This window comes from Desmodus rotundus, chromosome 1 (assembly GCF_022682495.2).
Source record: "Desmodus rotundus isolate HL8 chromosome 1, HLdesRot8A.1, whole genome shotgun sequence".
Classification (NCBI taxonomy): domain Eukaryota; kingdom Metazoa; phylum Chordata; class Mammalia; order Chiroptera; family Phyllostomidae; genus Desmodus; species Desmodus rotundus.
In genome coordinates, this window is record NC_071387.1 from 177,295,441 (window position 1) to 177,317,501 (window position 22,061).

A 22,061-nucleotide genomic window follows, 5' to 3' on the forward strand; every position below is an offset into this window, starting at 1 on the left:
CCCCATTTTCCTCCAAAATTTGGGGGGTGCGTCTTATAGTCCAAAAAATACGGTAGGTGATCATGCTGCTGTGCGCAGGGTTGTCATTGAGTTGCTGGAAACTTGTTGGAAAATCACTGTCCTTCTTAAAAACGTATATAGTGGCACCCCTACCCCCACCTAACAAACAATGTAATCTAGATAAACTAGGTAGTGTGTGAAGCGTTCAGCGATTATTGGCAGAGAACACAAGGTGATATTACTATCTGTGCAATCCTCGTCATCACGGCCGTCATCCTCTGAGCCAGCATTGCTGTTATCTCTCGAAGTGTATACAAGGTTTTAACAAGACCAGCTTGCTCCTCTCCTAGAAGAAAAGGAAGTGTCACGTCCATGTTTGTGTGGCAGTGGGAGTGAGTTGCGGGAATGTCAGGTTTAGTAACTGTATTCTTTTTGCCTTCTCAGACACAGTACCAAGTCTCTTTTAAAAAAGGAAAGAAAGAAAAGAACAGCAAAAGCTGCATTCTTAAGTTATTCACTTTATCTGCAAAGTGCTTCCCACCTATGTATGCCTTATAGAATATTCTAGGCATACTCAGAAATACGAGGCTACAAGGAGCAAGACAATAAAAATCCCTTCGGGTCTAATTTCCCAAATTTTATTGGTTAAAGGTTGCACTGAATTGTTCGACTCTGTGACTAAATGGGAAGTTCACTCGCAGCATCCTTTTCTTCACTGTCTCAGAAAATACTGTTAAAAGGTCGTTGGGCATGATATAGAGAGAAGTTAATATTTTCTGACATTTGATACATACTAAAGACTCTACCTGCATAATCTCTTTTGGACCTTATGAAAATTCAATATACAGCTATAAATGACAAAGTATAGATTAAATCTGACTCAAAAGCAGAATATTAGGCTCTCCTCATTAACATTTATTGGCATGTACACCAAAAAAATACAGTTTGCTGTCACCTGCCCGTACCCAAAGTTATTCCCTAGAGATTTTTTCCTTTTTTTTTTTAAAGAAGAGTCAAAAATGAATCTGTGTCATGTGTCACTGAGTGTCTATGAATGGAGGCCAGGGTAAGAGGAGGGAGAAGATCTGTGCACACGGAGAAACTCCTTGGGACAACCGAAGAAGTTGGTTACGTGAGCTAAGGAGAGGATGCCTGCCTGGGATGTGGAACTCCTCCAGCATTCCTCAAGTCCCACAGTTCTCTTCCTGCCCTCTCTGATGTGCCTGTTGTCATGAGAGTGCCCAGGGCAGGCACATCAACAGGAAAGAGCCCCTGGTCAGAGTGAAAAGTGAGGCAGACCTGGTATGTCAGGAGGTTGGGGGCAAAGCAGTGCTTGAGCCAGAAACTCCCCTAACTTCCAGGACCACTCACTATCAAACCCTGAAATAACAGTTTCTACCCAGCGGTGATGTTCATCATCTGTGTTTGGACCTGCCATAGGCCCTTCGTATCTGTTCTCATTTTCTTGGGTACCACTTCTAGTGATGAAATCCCTAGCTCTCTATTCCCCAAATGCTTCCTCTAGGTATTTCTGATGTGTATATATGTAGTGCTTTGGAATGTGCCTGCCATCTTTTCTCTCATTTTTGTGGTTCTTTTTTGGTACTGTTGGCACTCTGGATGTATTTCTAGTGAACTATTCTGTGTGCCTGGAAACACAGATGGGTGCCTAGGACCTTTTTTCTGCTATGTGTCTGATATTTGCATATTGCCTGCTGAATTGTACACATGGAGACCTTCATTCTGGGTGCCCTGCGGGTGAGCTCTTTCAGTCATTGAGTTTCTAGAACGTGACAGACTCTGCTTAGACCTGAGGGCCCAGTGAGGCACACACCACCTCCACTGGGCTTCAGAGCCATTATCCTAGAGATTCATGGAATTTGAAAAGATAAAATGTGTTCCAGATGTCAGAGCAGTAAGTAGCTTTTGAGCATAAAATACAAAATAAAGAGTTTGTAAAATAAATGGATAAATGAGCAGATAAAATAAAGAAAGCAGGAAGAAGTGGGACAGGGTAAGGTCTTTTTCCAGAGGATCAGGAAGCTGTATACACTGGGATTCAGACTACAGACTGCAGAGGGTCTGGGGAACCAGTTCCGGAACTTAGGGAAAACTTACCAGCGTGAGAAAGCTGAGGACTGAGAGTAGTGAAAGAGGTAACGTTGTCCGAGTCACCAAGGAGCAGCAGCAAAAGACAGGTGGGTCGTGCAACGCAGACCTCCGTTGAGGAATAGGTGAGGTGCCTCTTAAGGCATCGTGCCCTGACTGTTGATTCGCTAGAATTGCTTACATGGAAATAGGTCTAGGTTTTCTCTTCCCACAGGATTTAATTTTTTTTTTTTTAAATCCAAACTGTTGGACATTTTGTTTTGCTTGTTTTTGTGTAAATCAGAACCAATGTAGAGGAGGGTTCTGACTCGCAGCTCAGATGTCAGGAGATCTGGGTTTTATTGTTGGCTCTTCTGCTCACCCTCTTTGTGACCTGAAACAAGTTACTCTATGCCTTGAATTTTTCTGTTAAAATGAGGTGAATAATAATAAATAATAATAATAATAATACCTTCCCAATTCTGATTACATTATATAATCCATGAAAAAACTTGGTACAATGTCTCATGATAATAAATGTTGGCTCTTGTTGAAAGGTAGGTGAAAATCGCTTTATATATTCACCAGCATTATAAAACTTTCAATAGACATTATTGTGTTATGCAATTATTTTTGATCCTCAAAGTAGTCATCTTTGTAAACTACATTTTTTAGCCCTGCTGCAATTGCTGGAAGCGTTTTGGAAGTGGCTTTACAGACAGTTCACAGGCCGCATGAGTAAAAAACATCGCATGGGTTTACTATCACACTGCACTTTTAGCCGGAAATATTATTTTCAGTATGCTCCGCAACCTTAGTCACCAGACAGGATGTCAGATGAGCCTGGATGAGGCTAATTCTAGGAATGAATTGCTCCAAAGGGTAAGACTTTTGAAAGAAATATGACGTGGACTCTGAAGGCAATTCCAAGACAGAGTTTCCTAGAATTTTTACAGTGATGGCAACATATGGGGCAAGCGTGTACATAGGTTTTCCCAGGTGACACTTTGAAGGAGACAGCTTCATCTGAAGTTTCATGCTTGCTCTGAATTCTAGTCAGTTAGTGATGAGGGGAAATGTTCTCTAGGAATCTTTTTTCACCCTTCAGCCACACCTGGTACAGTCCGTGTTTCTGCAGATTCCGCCGCCCCCACCCCCCTGCCAGGCCAGGTTCTGTTCCCTGGGGAGTCCGAAGGTGCTGGAGCTACAGGCGGAGGCCAGTACGTCCCAGCCCCCCGGCTTGTCATTTCAACAAAAAGGGCAGCAAAGGAAATTAGCCTGGCATTTTGTCACACCATTATCTCTCACTGAGTCTGTTTGATTATGACTGGGCATTTAGAGTGGCTCAGCATCCTGTTCTTGGACAATTTCATACAACTCTCTCCAAGGTTCGCTTATAACTTCCCCCTCAGATAATAGTCTCTCAGCCACTATCCTCTGGTTGCAGAATAAAAACCAACTCTGCTACCTTAAGCAAGGTGGAATTTTGTGGAAGAATACTGGAAGAATTTCCAGTTCTCCGAGCATTAGTGGGGAGGCCGACGGGTCAGAGTCAATGCATTTTCAGAGTGCTAGAAAGGTACGAGTGAAGGGAGAAGTCTCGTGAGGATCAGTCTAGTGATCCCTGCCGTTGTTTTCAGTTTCTTTGTTATTCTGTGTAGAAGCCGAATTGCAGCATAGGGGTCTAACTGGTCCTGTTTGGGCCTTGGGTCTTGGCTGAGGGAGAACAGGGCACCTGGCTGTTCTGCCAGACTGTGTAACACAATGTAGTAGTGAGAACCTAAGTTGTGGGGCCAAATTACATGGATTCATACTGCAGCTCTGCCACTTAGAGATGTTAGTCCTTAATTCACTCAAACTTTCAGAACCCTCAAGTTCCTGGTTTCTGAAGTGGAAATAAGAATAGTAATTATCCCATAGGAGTTCATGAAAATTTTTTGTGATGATATATGAAAAACCAAGTCCAATATATGCCACAGGGTGAGCACTTGGTCGCTGTGGGCTCTGCTATTCATAGGACTATCCAACGGAGATGCCATCCATTCTGAAAGAAACCAGGCTACCGTTGAAAGAGAAAATAAATGCTGACAAGCCAGAAATAATTAGCAATTATGGTAACATACACTAGTTACTGTGCTAACATATTTCTCAGTAAAGTCTCTTTCCGACATCAAAGTTCCTAGGAATGCAGGATGGCACCAGTTCATTGGTGTGTCCCCAGCAACCCCATTCCTCTGAACGCACCAAAATGATTGGACTGCCTGATTATTTGATCCACACACATTGATTGACACCCCTTTATGCTTAATTCTAGACAAGGTTATATGATCTGTGGCTCCTGGTTTACTTCCAAATGTAGCAATCAAAGCAAGGAATAATTTGCATTCCTATGGTCTTTATTTAATAGTACTCTAAATGGACTGTGGTCTAATAAGTCACTACTAAATTAGGTTTACTGTAAAGAATACAGAATAATAGAAAGAGAAGGATTATTTTTAAGCCTGTCACCTCTCTGAGAACAACATGTAAGTAGGCCCCAGTATATGAATGAGTTGAATTCTTAATTCACGTGATGGCTCATTGTTTGAACTGTCGTCCCCAATATCCACACTGGCATTCATTAAGGGCCCCTAGGACCCTGGTACACCTCCATCCCAGGAGTGTTCAGGTTTCCCAAGGAGGAAGAATCTAAAGGAGAGTTTGAGGTCCCCTAGAAAAGACATTTAGATTTATCAGCAGGATGAGATGGATTTAAACCTCTGAAGTTCAATGGAAGTTCACTGTGGAACACTGCACAGCCTAGTCACGCGGAAAGTCAGAGTCACTGTCATTCTGAGTGGTAGGGCCCAACCCCCGCCTTCTAGAGGAGCGAGACTGAGTGGCCCACAGTCAGGCAGAACCTCGTTGCGCTTACAGCTGCTGCCTACAGAGCCACCAAGGCGCTGACCTCTCACTAGATGCTTCCCCCTGACCACCAAACTCCCCACCTCGTGCTCTAAACAAACTTCTGAAACCACAGCTGTAGCGGCCCTGTCCTGTGTCTCTGTACCTGCCATCTCAGCCCAGACCTGACCAGTCTGGCCTGCCCGCCACCCTCGCAAAGCCCTGTCACCCAGCACAGGAAGGCGCTATTGACTTGAAATTGCAAGTAGAGCCAACCTGAGTGCTGGTTTGGTAAAGAGGTGCACACCTCTTCTCAGGGAAGGGGCTTGGCATTGGAAGAGGGTGAGCTTTGGATTCATTAAATCCATACGGAGAACCTTGGCTGGGTTACTTTGTTAGCCGTTTGAGTTTGAACAGGCTCTTCTGTGAGCCTCCATTTTCTCATCTATAAAATGTAGAAAATAACAAAACTATCTCAGAGGGTTAAACAAGATGAGTAAGCACCAAGACTAGTATCTGGCACACAGTAGGAATTGAAAAGAGAAATTCTAGTTCTTGAATAAACCTTTTTTTTTTTTTTAGTGTACTGTGTCACATCCATTAGTGAGTTGTAGCGGCAAATGGATTATCTTTAGAATTGGAAGCTTGACCTAAGGAAGAATGAAGACAACAACTAACCTCTTAAAATTGTTTTCCTTTACTAACGTGTCTTCTATTGTTTGTGTTCATTAAAAAAAAAAAAAACTAGCTATGCCTGCAAAAATGTCTGCCTGGTTCCACAGCCAGTTCTTTTCTACATGTTTAAATTCCTAATTGTGCACACACTCTTAGTCACTATGTTTTCATGTGCAAGCAATTAAGACTCATTTAACAGCCCTCCCTCTGGAAGGTTTTGTTCTCCATCTGCCACAAATCAGATTCCTTAGGAACATGTTTGATTTTGAAACAATGTGAAAGTACTGTTCATTTTGTTTGAATTTCATTTATGTACCGTTTTTTAAAGTGATGTAAATGGACAGCCACAGAAAGCTCAGCAGCTGCTTAAAACAAGACATCAAAGGAACTATTGAAATGAGGCAAAAAATTAAAAAATATTAATATGCTAGGACAAAGCCAAATAAAAACCATAGTCTGATCAACATTCCTCAGACACATTGTGTTTATAATAAATATTTACTTCATGACAGATTTAAAATATAGGAAAAGGGGAACGCACCCTGGCCCCTACTCTAAATCCTAGTGGCCTGGAGCTCATGGAAACGCAAGTGAGGACAAGAAGGGAAAGAAGCCAGGAGGAAAACAAAAAAACTTAGATTTGTACATTTTTATTTTTGGAGAGACATGGTACAACGTGTTTGAATAATAATAACCAGGAGAATCAAACAGATTTGTGTGATACACGATGTTCATTTAAAAATCAGTTAGACAACTATAGTGCCCCCTCGGGTTAAGTCCATTTTAATTTGTTCTGTGAGCTTCCTTGCTTTAGAACATCAAGTAAATGCTAATACTTGGTCATATTAAGGGGAGTAGGGAGAATTATTAATTTCTGAACATAAATTAAGTGTCTGGGAATTGTTAACTAAAATACAGCAAACATTTAAGAAGAAAAGGATTAGCCTTCCTTGAAGATTTTCAAATTTAAATATCACAATTTGGAGACCTAGCTTGCAGAAATAGTTTTCTCTGCTGATTTTCCCATTGTTTGAGGACTTCAAACAAACCACCAACACAGTTAGTGCAGTAAATCCCCATTTATGTATCAATTGGATATGTTGTCCACTAGCTTTCTAAGCCTTTATAAGCTGACTTGTTTTCATATCATTCAATGAAAGGGTCTGCAAAAGTTTAAAATATTATTATTTTGGGCAGCCACACCTGCACGTTTAAAATGCCTTTGTAGTTGGTTGGAAGGTTGTGGGATATTGTTAAGCTGATTAAAATGCCTTTGTGCAAAATGTAGCCCAATCTGCTTTCAAATGAGACCTTCAGAGAGGGGTAGATTCCTAAGTGTGACAGATCCCCTGAGGTGTTTCCCTGCAAAGAAAAAATAAAGCTAAGAGAGCCACTCTTGCCCACGTCTTTGTCTTTTTGTGCGTAAGCATCGAAGGGCGCCTCTCGGAAGAAGAGCAGAGCAAACATTAGTGCCTCCCTGCTGCAGATTCAGTGCCAGATACAGACGGTCTTCTGGAAGAAATGGCACCTAAGGATTCACTAATAGTTGTTACGTACATGGAGGGAGAAAATGGAAATGGAGGAGACCATACTTTTCACTGATGGCAAATATTTATTAAAAGGCAACTATTTTTTAAGAGTGGCTAAGATCAGAAATCATAGACATATGATGTCTGCCATTAAAGGAGTTAGTCCCACTGTGGAGTGTAATTAAGAAACCTTGCTGGCTAGAAGGGACTAGCAAGATATATTCAAAGTGATGAAAAGCCAGGACCTACAACCTAGATTACTTTATCAAGCAAAGCTATCATTTAGAATGGAAGGGCAGATAAAGTGCTTCCCAGACCAGGTAAGCTAAAGAATTTCATCATTACCAAGCCATTATTATATGAAATGCTAAAGGGAATTATATATAAGAAAAACAAGGTCAAAACAATGAACATTAAAGTGGCAATAAATTCACAATTGAATCAACAATTGAATCTAAAAACAAACTAAGCAAACAAGAACAGGAATAGAATCACAGGTATGGAGATTTGGAGGGTTACTGTTTGGGAGGGGGAGGTGGAGAATTGCAGGGAAAGGTACAGGGATGAAGAAGCAAAAATTGGTAGGTACAGAATAGACAGGGGAATGTTAAGGACAGTATAGGAAATGGAGAAGCTGAAGAACTTATATGCATGACTCATGGACATGAACTAAGGGGAGGATTGCTGGAAGGAATGGGGGTACCAGGTAGAGGGGTGCAAAGGAGGGAAAATTTGGACAAATGTAATAGCATAATCAATAAAATATATTTAAAATTTTTTTTAATTAAAAAAAAATTTAAGATTTTGAAAGAAGTATAATAAAAAAAGAGTCAAATGAATGGTGTGCTAAGCATTTAGGGTAGTGGTTCACAAATATGTTTGTTCTTTAGAATTACCCAGGAGTCTTTATAACAATTTCAAAGAGTGAAGGAAGAAAATGTTAAAGGTTTAGAGGCCAGTTAGAGGACAATAGCCCTGTGCAAGAATGAGGTGTAAGGCCCTACACTAGCAAAATAGCCAGATAGCAGGTGCACAGAGGAAGAGATAGTTGGAAAAGGCTAAAGGACAGGTAGGTAGGATTTAGTAACTGCTAACTGTGTGATTTTATTGAGTGGGTGTAAGGTGGTTCTGACAATGTCTGAAGCCTTATAATCCTTGGTATTATATGTAGGACATATGGCATTATATATAGGATAAAAATGTGCCAATACTTGGATTCCAGTATAAAATTTAAGGCTGAATTATCTCCGTGCCTAGATTACCTATATGTTATTTAAGGAGGACATGCTCCCTATGTCAAATATTCTAGAAAACCAAGGTTCATCATCTTATTTTGACAATTTGGAATGAAATCTTTGAAAGATATATTCTTTCTTAACCTCTAAAGTTGTGCACTGGATGTCATTTTTAGGGTTATCATTATGCACATCCACTTTTATACTTCTCTGTCATTCACAGATGCCCTCAGGAGGCAATGATGTATGAACTTTTCCCCCTACAGTACAGAGCCCCAAATTTTTCTGCACTTTAATTTCTCATCTGCTCCTCCCAGTCATCACTGCTTGGTGGTGTTATTGGATCTGGCCTTAGTGGGATCTTTTCTGACCTGCTGTTTTTTTTCTCCCTGGTGAACCAGATTACCAGGCTATTTCATTGAGCCTAAAAGAAGAGAAAATTAACTCAGAATAAAAGTGTGTTTGGGGACAAACTATATCTGAGGCAGGGCTTTAGGGTATTTAATGCATATAACAACTTTAAAAATATTGTCAACTACAATCGATATGTTAGTTTAGGATGTACAACATAGTGATTAGACATCTATGTACCTGACAAAGTGATTAGCCCAGTAGGTCTAGTACCCATCTGGCACCATGCATAGTTATTATTACAGTGTTATTCAGTATGTTCCCTATGCTGTACTTCATATCCCCAAGGCAGTTTTTATGAATCGCAATTTAAATGCATTTACTTAACTGTTCTGAGGCTCTTTTCACCCATTTATTGTTGTCAAATAGTATGAGTTCCTAGATAATTAATCTCTGGATAAATAAGTTGTTACTGTACTATCAGAGCTAATAAAATTAATATTGATTTCTCATCACCACTCAACAAAAACACATATAACTCTGTACTTTGGTTTTGAGGAAAATAGAAGTAAATATAATGTAGTCCCACCCCTGAGAGCTTGGCAAGATACATGAAAAAGATACCAAGAATCTGAGATAGTCCCAGGACTGTGCCACACAGAGTGTCTTAAGAATTCAGAAAAGGCAAAGATCAAATTCGGATAACAAGCATTGATGGATCTAGAACACTTTCAAAACCTTTAGAATTAGTTCAGTATCCCACCTGGCCTGACTTTTGTCACGGGTGTTAATGAATGATCACGACAAGCCACAGCAGTTTAAGATTGCTTCCAGAGTCCCAGCAAAGCAGCAGTTTTCATCCGGTACCGTTTGTTATTACAAAAGAGAGATGATTACTTGTGATTTATTAGCAATTCTTCATTTTGCATCTGGCGCTGGGCTTGTGAAACGTATAGAAAGAGCAATGACCTCAGGGTTTGGGAGCAGATCTGTAACCCCTGTTCTCTCACTAGCTTCCTGTTTAGCCTTTGGTTGGGAACCTAACCTGGTTTTTCTTCTATAAAATGAGGATATTGTGTTCAATAATATCTAAAGATCCAACAAGCTCTTTCATAATGTTTTACTATTTTTTAAAAATGCATGCTTTGGATTATTTGCTTTTATTTTCTTTAGTTACAGTTCCATAAGAAGTGAATAAAAGGATACACGAAGTCAGTGTATGGATTCCACTTTTCCCAATATGGATCTTTAGAAGATATCTTTGACACTTTTGCTATTTTGAGCTTTCAACAAAGAGTTAAAAGAAAATTCTGGCTCCTCTGGCTAGTCATCCTCTCCAGTTGGCAGAAGTCTTCATGTGGACTTGATGGTTGCCTAGAGCAACAAAATATTAGGGACAGAAACATGTTCAGGGACTGAATTGTATAAGTGACTCAGAGCTGAGAGACCTTTTCCAGATCGACTGGAGCCCATACGTAGCTGGGGAGGGTATTTGTCTCTGCCTGTCTGCACTACGCTGCTGACTTGGAGGCACCTATTAAATATTTTACTTGGGGAAGCCAACCTTGAAACCTGCAGAGAGGAGTGAAATGGTCAGAGAGCAATATCTATTCAGCATGTTTCCCACATGGAAGACCATTGGGACTAGTAAACATAAGCAAGATGAGGAGGCTGATCATGGGCTTTAAAGAACATATAGAAACAATATTATGACAACTCAGTAAACTTAAAGCCAATTATCTCCTTTGAGTTAGGAGAACCCAGAGGCAAAGCTGCTCACAAAAATCAATACCCTTTTCCTTCTCTCTGTGGGAGCCAGATACTTTCTAACTATGCTCTGTGTTAAAATGTGAATAAAAAAAAAGGAAAAAGGCAGTTTTTCTGTGTCTAAACTCTTTAAATCCTGAGGTCATCCCCTCATTTCCACCCGTCTGGCTCCATTGTACCAATTACTCCAGCCTGTTAAGGAAGTTATTAGCGTCGGGAGTTACATCAGTGTTGCCCGGAGCAAGAATTGGAGGGAGAAGAATTAGGGAAGTCTCATTGCTTGAAGTCGTCTCCTGTTAGCTGTTTAACTAGGTTCCATCTTAAGTATGTGTTTGGTTGGTGTTGTTTTTATACCCAGTACACATTCTTCCCACTTACGCACGAACAAGGTCAGCATGATCATTACAATTACATACTATTACTTTTTATCCTGATTGAATACTTAATTGAAAGTCATTATGATCTGAAATGGTCTCCCTGGTGTAAACATTGTGATTTGTAATGAATTTTTTTGAGTGATTGGAAACACAGTCAGTAACTCTTATCTTCATTCATAACCGTAGCAGCTGTTTGGAAACATGGCATCAGATCACTTGTTTGCAAATGTCTTTTTCCGTGCAACCCTGGATGGAGTGGAACCCATATACATTACTTGACATGTGAAACACATGTGACCCTGGCAGATGATTCGGCTGCCCTTGAACACTACAGCTGTTTAGTCACTTTAAAACAATGCAGTGTAAGTGATTCACTAGGTTCGGACTTAAACCACTCTATGGTGACTGATGAGAATTCTGCCCTTCAGGGAGGAAAACCAAAAGCACACAGCAATGGAAACGTGCAATCCTGGGTGTAAACGTTGTCATTAATTTTAATACATTTCCTTGTAAGAAGTGCAAAGAAGACTGACTGCTTGGTGTAACAGGAAAACACGATAACATCCATGTGGCTTTGATTGTTCTTTTCTCTCCATCCAAATGGAGAGCAGTCTATAGTCTCCTAAAAAATCCAGAGCTTCTTTGGTCACTATAAAATATTTTCCCTGCGTAGGCATGGCATGATGGAGGGTTAAGATTCTCCTCCAAGGCAGCCCTAAAGTGCTGCAGTTGCTATGTATACACCCAATTTTAGCTGGAATTTGTCTCTACTAGAGTAAAAGAGACTTGAAAAGTTATGCTTTAATCAAGACAGAAGTTTATTTTTCTTTCCTATAAGATAGACCAGAGTGGGCAGTCCAGAGCTGGTATGGCTACTCTAAGTTCATTAGGGTCCCAGAGTTATTGGGTGGAGAGAATTCCTTCACCATCCCTAGATTATGGGCTTTGCCTCTGTGTTCAAGATGACTACGAGGGCTCCAGCCATCAGGTCTAAATTGCCAGCAGCCAGATGAAGGGAGGAAGAATAGCACACCCTCTTTTTTTGGACGGGACTTCCCAGAAATCCCACATAATGCTTCTATTTACATCTCTTTGGCTCAAATTTAGCCATATGCCATATCTAGCTGCAAAGATGAGGAAATGAAGGTTTTTTTTCCTAGCAATCCTTTAGGTCATTATTCTTTAAGCAAATGAGCCCTCTCCTAACCTCTCCTTCTTGCACACCCAACACTCTGTCAAGTCTTGCAATCTGCCTTCTCCATTTCTTTACCTGAACTTCTGGGGGGGGGGGTTCCCTCTATCATTTCAAGCTGAAATTCCAGTCAAGTCAGGATCACTCACCTCGGCTAGACCCTCAGTGCTGCTTGATGCTTGACCGCTGCTCTGCTTTTTTCCCAGTCCTCTAGGTGCATATTCCAATCCTCTATTTAGGAGATTCCTAAAACTCTATCTCTATTCAGACCTCTTCCCTGATGTTCAGATCCGTTCATACAAAAACCCAATACCTGGTGATATTCTACCATTTAAATTCAACATATTCAAAACTAAATCCACATATTTCTTTGAAAATCTGTTCTTTCTGTCTCAGAAGCACTTTTATCAGACTGAAACTTGGAAGTCATATACCACTCAATCAAATAAATAACTATATTTTTATTTTACTTTTTAAATATATCTCAAATCTCTGCTCTTTTTCCAACTCATTAATACTTCTTTAGTTCAGACACATACCACTTTTTTTCTGTATTACAGTAGTAGTGCCTGAAACAGTGTTTTTGACACTTAGTTGCATTTTGTATTTTATGAAAAAAAGATATAGAATTGAACAGAAAATAGTAGAATGTAAAACCACATCTAGAATACCAAGGATAAGTACTGTTTTATAAAATTATCGATATTGCACATGCACACACATCCATTTGCCATAAATATTTCCTATTATAAGTTTAAAATTTTGACAACCACTTTCTTACAATAGTGTATCTATGGTGTATTCTCCTGAGCCCTGTCTTCCAGAGTGCAACCAAACTGATCTAGTTGAAAATTAAACAGAAAATGTTGCTTCCATATTTAAAACCCTGCTATGCCTCCCATAGGCCACAGGACAAACTCTAACCTCCTTGGGCTGGCACGCGAGGCCCCTGCCCAACTACGTATCACACCTCCTCTCCTGACACGCCCACCACCTGACTGTTTCAGTCGGAAACTTCTTCCACCCACAACACAGCATGTTTCGCAGCTCTGCATTTGCTTGTTCTCTTCTGCCCATCTAGAATTCACTTTCCTCTCTTAATTGCCTCGCTAATTGTACCTCTTTCTTTGGGCAAGGTGATACCTGAAATCCAAGCCCATCTCCCTTCCCAGGGCAGGTCAGGCCATCAACCCTTCTCCTCTGTTTTCATAGCCACCAAACTTACCTCTAATATAACTAATGAAATTGTTCTAGAAATTGTGGTCTGTGCCTCCTTAGTCTCAAACATCCTGCCCAACAATATGTGAGTCCTTTTGTCGGGTCTTCCCTATAGAGGGTGCGATGCCTCAACACCATCTCGCTCAATTCGCACGTGTCTAATAGACCTAGAGTTGAGAAGGTCCTTATTAATCTCTTCTCAGAACTTCCTCAGATGATCATTAAGTAGAATACTGAAACAAAACATAGGGCAGTAGAAGCCAACATTGAATATGTTTTTCTCCTGCACCAAAAGGCAATGGGATGAAACTGTGCCCCTTAACCCCGTGGATAGAAGGTGATAACTTGAAAGAAGTGAATAATGCATGACCTTCTCCATAGGGTCATACCTGTGAACCAGAATCAGGAAAATGTGAGAAGCAAAGCCATTACTGGTTTGTTTCATTGGCCAATATTTTAAATACCTCACGTGGTCCTTCTAAAGGACATGTTATTGTGAAAAGGATAAAACTCCTTTTAGTATATTCTGAGTGGCATTCAAGACTAGCCTTACTAATGGTCTATGAAGGTTGGCCTCTCGCCTCACTGCCACCGGTGAGTGTATGAGCAAGCACACTATTTAATCAGCTTTGTGCAAATGGGAGGGAGGCATGTCTGTGATCTGACAAGTCTGCAGTTCTGTGCCAAGTGCGCTTTGGAGCATTTCAGTGACGAATGTAAAGAGTTCTTTTCCTTCCGATTTGGGCTGTGGTTTTATTCCTCTGCCCCAATGTCAGAAAAGATCTCTTCAATATATTTCTCATACTTTAGCTACCCTACTCCTCCATCTTTCTGTCTCCTTTTCTTGAGAGGGAAAGAACAACTCTGTGTGCTTTCCTTTTGTGCTTTGGACCAATCCTGTTGTGTTGTTTTGTGATCTTGGACTTAGAGCTGCTTCAGCATCAACACTAACTTCTGGGCTGGGAGACTAATGAGGAAAGCAAAATGACTTCAAGTAAAAGGAAGTGGTTTGTGTTTTGGAGAGAAACTTGGAAGGATACATCACCAAGAACACTGGGGGCTCTATTTTCCCTGCTGTCTACAGCTGGGTTAATACATCTCAAAATAACCAGTGATTTCAGTTAATTCCATCAGATGGCTAGTCAATACCTTAAAGAGGAAGAGAAAGTAAACAAATAATTTTTTGGATGGCTGATTTAACTTTGTGTAGCCTTGATGTTACTCATTTCCATGGAATAATTTTAACTTTTAAGGAAATGTAAACTACTATATGTCCATTGCTACAAAAATACATTTTTATAAGGTATTCAGACTCAACACATACTTATTTTCCCAAGTGTCATTAAAACAGAAATAATATAGTAGGCATAGAAACTTAAATTATAATATTGGAAAAGTAAGGTTAAAATCATTAGCAGAAATTCACTTCTTTCTTTTTTATTCTGCCATTATCCTAATACCTCTCCCTACTTCTATCATCTTATTCTTTCCTTTGCTTTTCTGTCTCTCTTTCAACCTCAACAACAGTAACACTAACCCTACACTGAGCACTGTGCTAAGACTCGACACACAGGACCATGTTTAGTTCTCACAGAACTAAATAGGTTTAGTTCTACCTGTAAGGTAGGTGCAGTGATCTGTCACGCCATTTTACAGAAGCAGAAACTGAGGCTCATAGTCATTATTTTTCATAGTCATTATTCTGAAAATTTGTAGAGCTGGGATTCAAACCCTGGAAGTTATATTTCAGATTCTACACCCTGAAAACAACACTCTGTTGCTTCTCCTTCATTTCATCATAGTTCACTTTAGTTCCTTCCAAATTCTCTCCTCTTCTCATGTTCTTTACTACTCATTCCCACTTTTCCTTTTATGTCCTCTTTCCTCTCCTTTTTCCACTCTTTTCTTTCACTCCCTCCTTATGTCTTGGTGATCTCTCCTTCCTTATCTCACAGCCCTGTCCTTACCCTCTTCACCCTACCACCTCATTTTGCCGTGTACATTGCCCAAAGTTTTGAGGGAAAAACAACAATGCACATTATACATGTGTATAATGATTACATACAACGGGTATAATAATCCTGTACATAATGTGCACAAAGACGTAGACGCACAGCATACATGGCAAAATACAGTAATTCCATGTTCCCCGATTCTGCATCATTTTCCCCTCATGATATCTCCTCATTCCTCTCTGCAGCATCTCCCAGGTCATTTTTTACCTCTGCCTTTCTGTCCCTCTAAGTTGGGAGTACCCCCCAGTTTTCAGCACCAGACAAGGCAAGGACATGTTCAAGGAGAGCCTGTGTCACTCTGCTCCCATACCCAAGGAGTACGGTCTGTGATTCTAAAGTGATTATAAAAGGGTGTTTCTTTCCCACCAGACATCTCACAAATTAGGTTTTTGTTGAACTCCAGATGGTCTCTAGTGACTGGAAAAAGGCAGTGCCTCTTGCTGTGATCACTAGCAGGAAGTGAACTCCAGGCATCAGATAGAAACCAACTCCAGAACTGTGAGATACAGGACAAGCAGAATTCCTTTGTGTAATTCAATTGCAATAAACATTAAGGGGTATACCATGATATAGTATTTTGAACAAAATTACATTTTACTCCAGTAACTATATTTGTAACCAGCCAGTACTGGAAAGAAGAGTTTCACTTTCCTGATCCAAAGCTATTGATATTTAGTGACTTTTCCAGGAAACCAGCTTCCCAAGCTCCCCAAGCTACTGGCAAAGAGGAAGCATCTTTTCTTCCCACACTAATTCAAAAAGGTCCCTCATCAGCACGTAGTAGCATTGCCATCAGACCAGCTTGGTTATTAGAGATGACTAAATCAAAATAAATGTCATTCTTACATAGTTTTTAGGGTATAAAGTTTTGAAGAATCATAATTCTAGAGACCTGCAACTTCATCTTTTGCTTGTAGGACATACAGTACCTTTCTTGAGACTTTACCATTGGTTTGTTTCCATATCTGGGCTGTTTTCTTTTTCCGGACCCACTTCTGTTCTTCACAGTTTCTGCGTTTTCATTGTCCCAGCTTGCACATGGCTGGCCACAGCTTCTCTGGCCTAAATTTTACTTCAGACCATCCAAAATAATTTTTTTAACTTCTCCTGACACCAGTTAACCTTATTTGCAACTTCTCATTTACAGTTACAGTTCAGTGGAACCTACAAATTTACAAATACAATTAGATAATTTTTCATTCTAACTATGTATTATAGACCATTGGCTATTGATGAGTGAGTCCATGAATTGCCTGTCTTTGGGTAGGATCTCTAGGTCTGGTCTATTTAACAATTTGAACAGTATTCTTTTAACACATCATTTTTTTAAGATTCTCCCATATGCCAGACCTAAGCAAGGCTCTTGGACTACAATGATGACCTAAAGGAGCGCTAGCCCTGTCCTTAGCCCCTATAGTCTGGGGTCCAGGAAAGGGGAGATACGTAGTGATCAAATACTCACAGTACTAAACATAAAATTCCCAACAAAGTCTGTGACATAAAGGAAAAATTCTATGAGAGTGGCAGACCTGAAGAAGCCCAGTCTGCCCATGCTCCTGGAATCTCCTTGGTGGGGTGGGGGCCTTACATCTAGCAGACTAAATCTTCTGAGAAGATTCCAGAGGCATTTTGTCACATCAAGAAGAATGAGGAAGTTTACGCCAAAAGCCATTTCTTCAGTTGTGCTCAGTGGGCAGGGACTCTGTAGCAGACCTCTGGTGGCAAGCACAGTAAGCATGGGCTTCCCTCCCTCATGTCCCCCACCCCAAGAAGGTCCCTGTCTTCAAAAGGCAGGCCCAGGGCTCCTCTTCCTCCAGGGACATAACTGTAACAGCTTCCTCTCAGCTCTAGGGCTCTGATTTTGGACCTCCCATGAGGTAGGACTCTAGACTAATCCATTAAGTCTGCTAGCTTTCCAAACCTTTCATTCCCATTTGCAATGTCTGGGGAGTCTACCACAGCTGCGGCTCTGCTAGCTTCTGCGCTTGTACTTTAAACCCTTAGAGTCAGGAGTTTACCTGAAGGCTTCCAAGTAATTGCTTAGATGGCACAATAAAGATACCCAGGATTTCTGTTTTAAAAAATTATATGCTAATAAGCCTGTGGTCCTTTGCCAGGAGCACAGGGATGGGGGGCTTCCTTTTGGTCATCTCTGCTGAGCCATTCTGAATAACACTTGATCCCAAAACTGTTGACTAGGAAAATGTAAAGGTGATGGGGAAAAACAAAGTCTACTCATGTCTTTTAACTAATCTGCACAACTACAGAGGGCCAGTCCTAGGAACCTAACATGAAAATCTTACCAACTTTTTTTCAAAATCTGAAATTCTCTTAAATCCCCATTTCAGTATTATTCAAGGTCTTTACAACCTCTCTTTGTCCCTAGGCTGTAACTTGTGCCTGGAATTCCTACTCCAAGGTTCCCTTGTGGTATTTTAATAGTGTTGTTTGATGCTGCAGCCAGTTTTTTTGTGGTTAGGGAGTTAAATGGGATACAGTGATGTGGTGGACTCTAATAGCCCTTGGAGGAAATGTTAGGACAAATTAAATTCCAAATAAGATAGCACCTGAAGGAACCTGGTCCTTCAGTGAAAGAACTTAATACAATAAAAAGGAGAGCTAGGCAATTCCTGTTCACCCCTACGTGATTAAGAGGAAGTACTTACTGTCTATCAAACTGAGTTTGAAACTGGCTTTGGACTCAAGTGCAGAGTATTCACTTAGATTCCCTGGCTATTTGCCCATCTAGTTCTATGTTTGCTTTTCTGCCTAGTTAAAAGCCTAAGGATGTGTGTTAATTTAAGAGAAAATGGTACTCTTAAACTTAAGTGTACTCTTAAATAAAAGGGGAAGGGAATAATTTACACCTTTGCCCAAGCACCAAATTCTATGAACTAGTGATTGCCAAGTGTGGTCATTGATCACTACCACTACCAAAACAGGTCTAGCATCTCTCCCACATAATCCCGCTACCCAGGCCCACACTGAGAAAAAGCATTACAGGATTCTACAACCTACTATTAGCCAGCTTTTCCTCCGGATAGTAGTTAAACATTGGTGTATTTGAATCACATGTAGTTTTAGAGTAATAGAAATGTTTTTGTCTGCTATTTAGAACAAAACCAATTTTTTAAAATATATATTTATACAGATAAACTATAAGTATTATATTTTAAAATATTAATGTATATGACTGTATGTATTTTTGTCCTGGTAAATGGTTTTATTTCCAGTATATCTTTACTATAGATCCACTGAATAACCTATCATCTATAACGTTCCTTTTAAAAAGTCTTCATTGGTGATAGATTTATTTTAGGATGAACAGGTTATATGTAAAGTACAATTAATACCCATTAAAATAAAAACAAACCTATTGTGCTGAGTGCTCACTGCGCCAAGCGCTCAGCTAAGCTTTCTGCCTGCGTTGTTTTAGCCTTCTCTATTCCATGAGAGTTTCAGATGTGTCATTACTATCTGTATGATACAGATGAGGACAGAGAAGCCTAGGGAGGAGGAGTAAATTGAAATTTTAGATAAGATTTGAGGAGATACAGCAAAAAGAAAGTCTCCTTTAGCTCTTGTAAGTGTAGTTCTGTCCCACTTTTCAAATATAATTTTTCTCCTCTACCCTCAACAGAAACAGTGTTGCATAGCCAGTACATTGTAGAACCAGAACTCTAAAGTCGCTGCCACCAAAATCCCAACAAACTAAAAGTCAACAATTTTGGAAAATACAAGTTTTTTTTCTGATTAAGGATATCTTCCACTGCTGGGAATATACCCTAAGAATCACAAAACATCAGTTCATAAAAACTTATGCATCCTTGTGTTCATAGCAGCGCTATTTACATTAGCTAAACACTGGGAAGAGCCTGAGTGCCCATCAGTAGATGAGTGGATCAAAAAACCATGGTACATTTACACAATGGAACACTGCACAGCAGAAAGAAAGGAGGAGTCCCTGCCTTTTGCAACAGCATGGCTAGAACTGGAGACTATTACACTAAGTGAAGGAAGTCAGTCGGTGAAAGAAAATATATGATCTCACTTATAAGAGGAATCTAATGAGCAAAATAAATAAGCAAAATAGAACCAGAGGCATCGAATTAGGAACAGACTGACAGCTGTCAGAGGGGCGGGGGGGCTGACTGGAAGAAGGTGAAGGGATTAGTCAAAGAACATACATGAAGGACCCATGGACATGGACAATGGTGTGGGGATTGACTATGGAAGTGGAGGGTAGGCTGGGTGGAGAGGGGCAAAGGGGGAAAAAGTGGGACATCTTTAATAGCATAAACAATAAAACATCAAAAACGGGGGGAAAAAAGGACACCTCTATTAGTGACATGATTTAAAAAAAAAAAAAAAAAACACCAACTAGAGATTATTGGCTTGAGTACCAAATCATTCCTCTACCAAGAAAAATGGGAAATAACTCAGATATAAATAATGCAAGTGGCTGCTGAACTAGGAGGACATTAAAAAATTCCCTCATAAATTACACATTGGTGACCTAATGTAATTTAGTGTGGGTGATATTCATAAGTATTTCTTTTACTTGAAAGACTATGGAGACTGGAGAATATAAAGGTCAAGAGAAAACTATTCAAATAATAGAATTTTATGGGAAAAATAACTTATTCAGACACCATATTTCACTTGACACTGTTGAAGAGAAGCAGAAATGTTGGCAAAAGAACCGATGACAGGAAATATAGTTACTAGGTTAAAGCTCTTGAGTTTACTTTATAAATATTTCTAAATCCAATTGAGAATTGTGGAACAAAAACAGGACCTTAAGAAGTTCTAGATGTCATTTATTTAGAGAAGTGTTAAAGGACTAGAGATTTAAACAGCGTCAAAACTTGTGATCTTCGCAGGTCAAGCTTCAGAGGAGATTGTCAGTCGCGCATACTGTATTCCAATTTAGCCCATTCAGTTGTACCACTGCCCAACTCATTGATAACTGTAGGCAGTTTTGACCTAAAACCACTCCATCTTAAGAATAACAAGGGTTTAGACAGCATTTGAATTTAAGAAGTCTCCCCAGTTCAACGGAAAACTCTTAGTAAGAATTTCTTTTCTACTTTTTAAATGTAATGTTTCTCCCCTGTTCTCAACTGTACCGTAAGAACTTACTTTTTGCTGTATTTTAAAGAATGGGGGGTGCTGGGTGGAGGGGGGCAAAGGGGAAAAATTGGGACAACTGAAATAGCATAATCAATAAAATATAATTTTAAAAAAAGAATATTTAAAACAAAAGTTGCAAAAATACATAATTTTTTCCACTTTTTTAAATTGTTGTTCCAGTGTAGTTGTCTCCACTTCCCCCCACCACCGCCCCCACCTCCCCCACCTCCCCTCCTTGATCCTACCCGCCTTTGGCTTTGTCCATGTGTCCTTTACCTGAAACTGTCATGCATTCTTACCTGTTGACCTTATGGCCAGAGACAAGAAAGAGTTGTTCCAAGGGAGGATAGTTCTACTGGGATATACTTTTTTTGGCATTTCTATTTATTTTATTAAGGTGAACTTCTTTACTCAGGAAATAAAGCAGCAGGTAATTGTTTTCTGCAGTGTTTCTGTGGACAGCCCTATCCGATTACATTATCAATTTAAGGCCTACTGTCCTGCTCTCCGTGTAATCTGAGTCAGAAGAATCTCTTCAAATCCAATTTGGAAATAAAAGTATCAAAACTCTTTCAACAATTTGCACTGGACTGCATTATCTGATTTGGAAGAAATTGAGTCAGACCATTTTTATTTCTTGATGAAACAACTAACTCATTTAACTCACTTTAAAGAAATGACTCTCTTTGGTGACTTTAAAAGCATCCATTTCTATCCTATACTACCTATTGTAATTATCCCTCATGCCTAGAACTTTTTTTATACTTGAAAATATTTTTAATAAATCCTCATGATTCAGAATTCAAAGTATGTTTTAAAAGGATCAAATGTTAAGTTTCTTGTGTATTATATGAATACATTTTATGCATATGTAAGCAAAATACATTTTCTCTAGCAACCTTTAAAAAACATAATAGGAAAGTGCTTATCCTTATTAAGTTAATATTTTAAAAGATCTTGATACAGAAATAAAGGTTTCTTGAAGTTTTTATCAGAATTTTAAAAAACAATAAGATTTTGTTTTATTTAAACCTTTAAACTTCTCTTTAGAGGCATATTTTAAACTCTTTAATTGTTTATAAACATGTTTACATCCATTATAAACACTGTATAATTTACCTGGCCATGGAATTATATAAATGAAATCAATTTTCAATTAGGGCTTGATAAAATTAACTATGATATCTTTTAAGCTTTATATCAATGGCATAATTTTTCTTTATTCAGATTTCATATCTCTACAAAGGACTTTCACATTTTTTTGTAAGAGAATGTAAAACTGCCTTTAAAATTCATTTATTAGGAATCTGATTCTCTAAAAATATGGGGAAGATGGGTGTACATTTTCAGTAATCCAAGCTGGTCGAAAAAGCAGCCGTCCCTGCTCCCTGCCTCTCTTTAAGCAGAAATCCAGAGAAGCACTGCCAAGGAGAAGCATGAAAGAACAGGAAGAGCATGAGATTTGGGGCCTGCCAGCTCTGGGTTTAATTCCACTTCCTCCGTTTAGTTACTGGGTGAATTCAGAAAACTCACTACACAACCAGTAGCGTCATTTCCATTATCTGTCCCACAGAATAGTGATAATACCGAACCTCATG

At 39.6% G+C, this 22,061-nt stretch overlaps 1 protein-coding gene across 16 annotated transcripts in view; it reads left to right on the forward strand.

Moving 5' to 3' along the window:
- The window catches only part of PDE4D (phosphodiesterase 4D), a 1,245,374-nt gene that overhangs the window by 1,092,721 nt on the left and 130,592 nt on the right, over nt 1–22,061 (forward strand). The window contains exon 8 of one of the 16 annotated variants that reach the window (XM_071219670.1): nt 9,935–19,710. The exons of the other annotated variants lie outside the window; for them this stretch is intronic. Within the exon in view, the coding sequence (XP_071075771.1) occupies nt 9,935–9,948 (14 nt within the window). The 3' untranslated portion in view covers nt 9,949–19,710. Of the gene's footprint in view, nt 1–9,934; nt 19,711–22,061 lie in introns of those variants that run through there. 16 annotated transcript variants of the gene reach the window in all.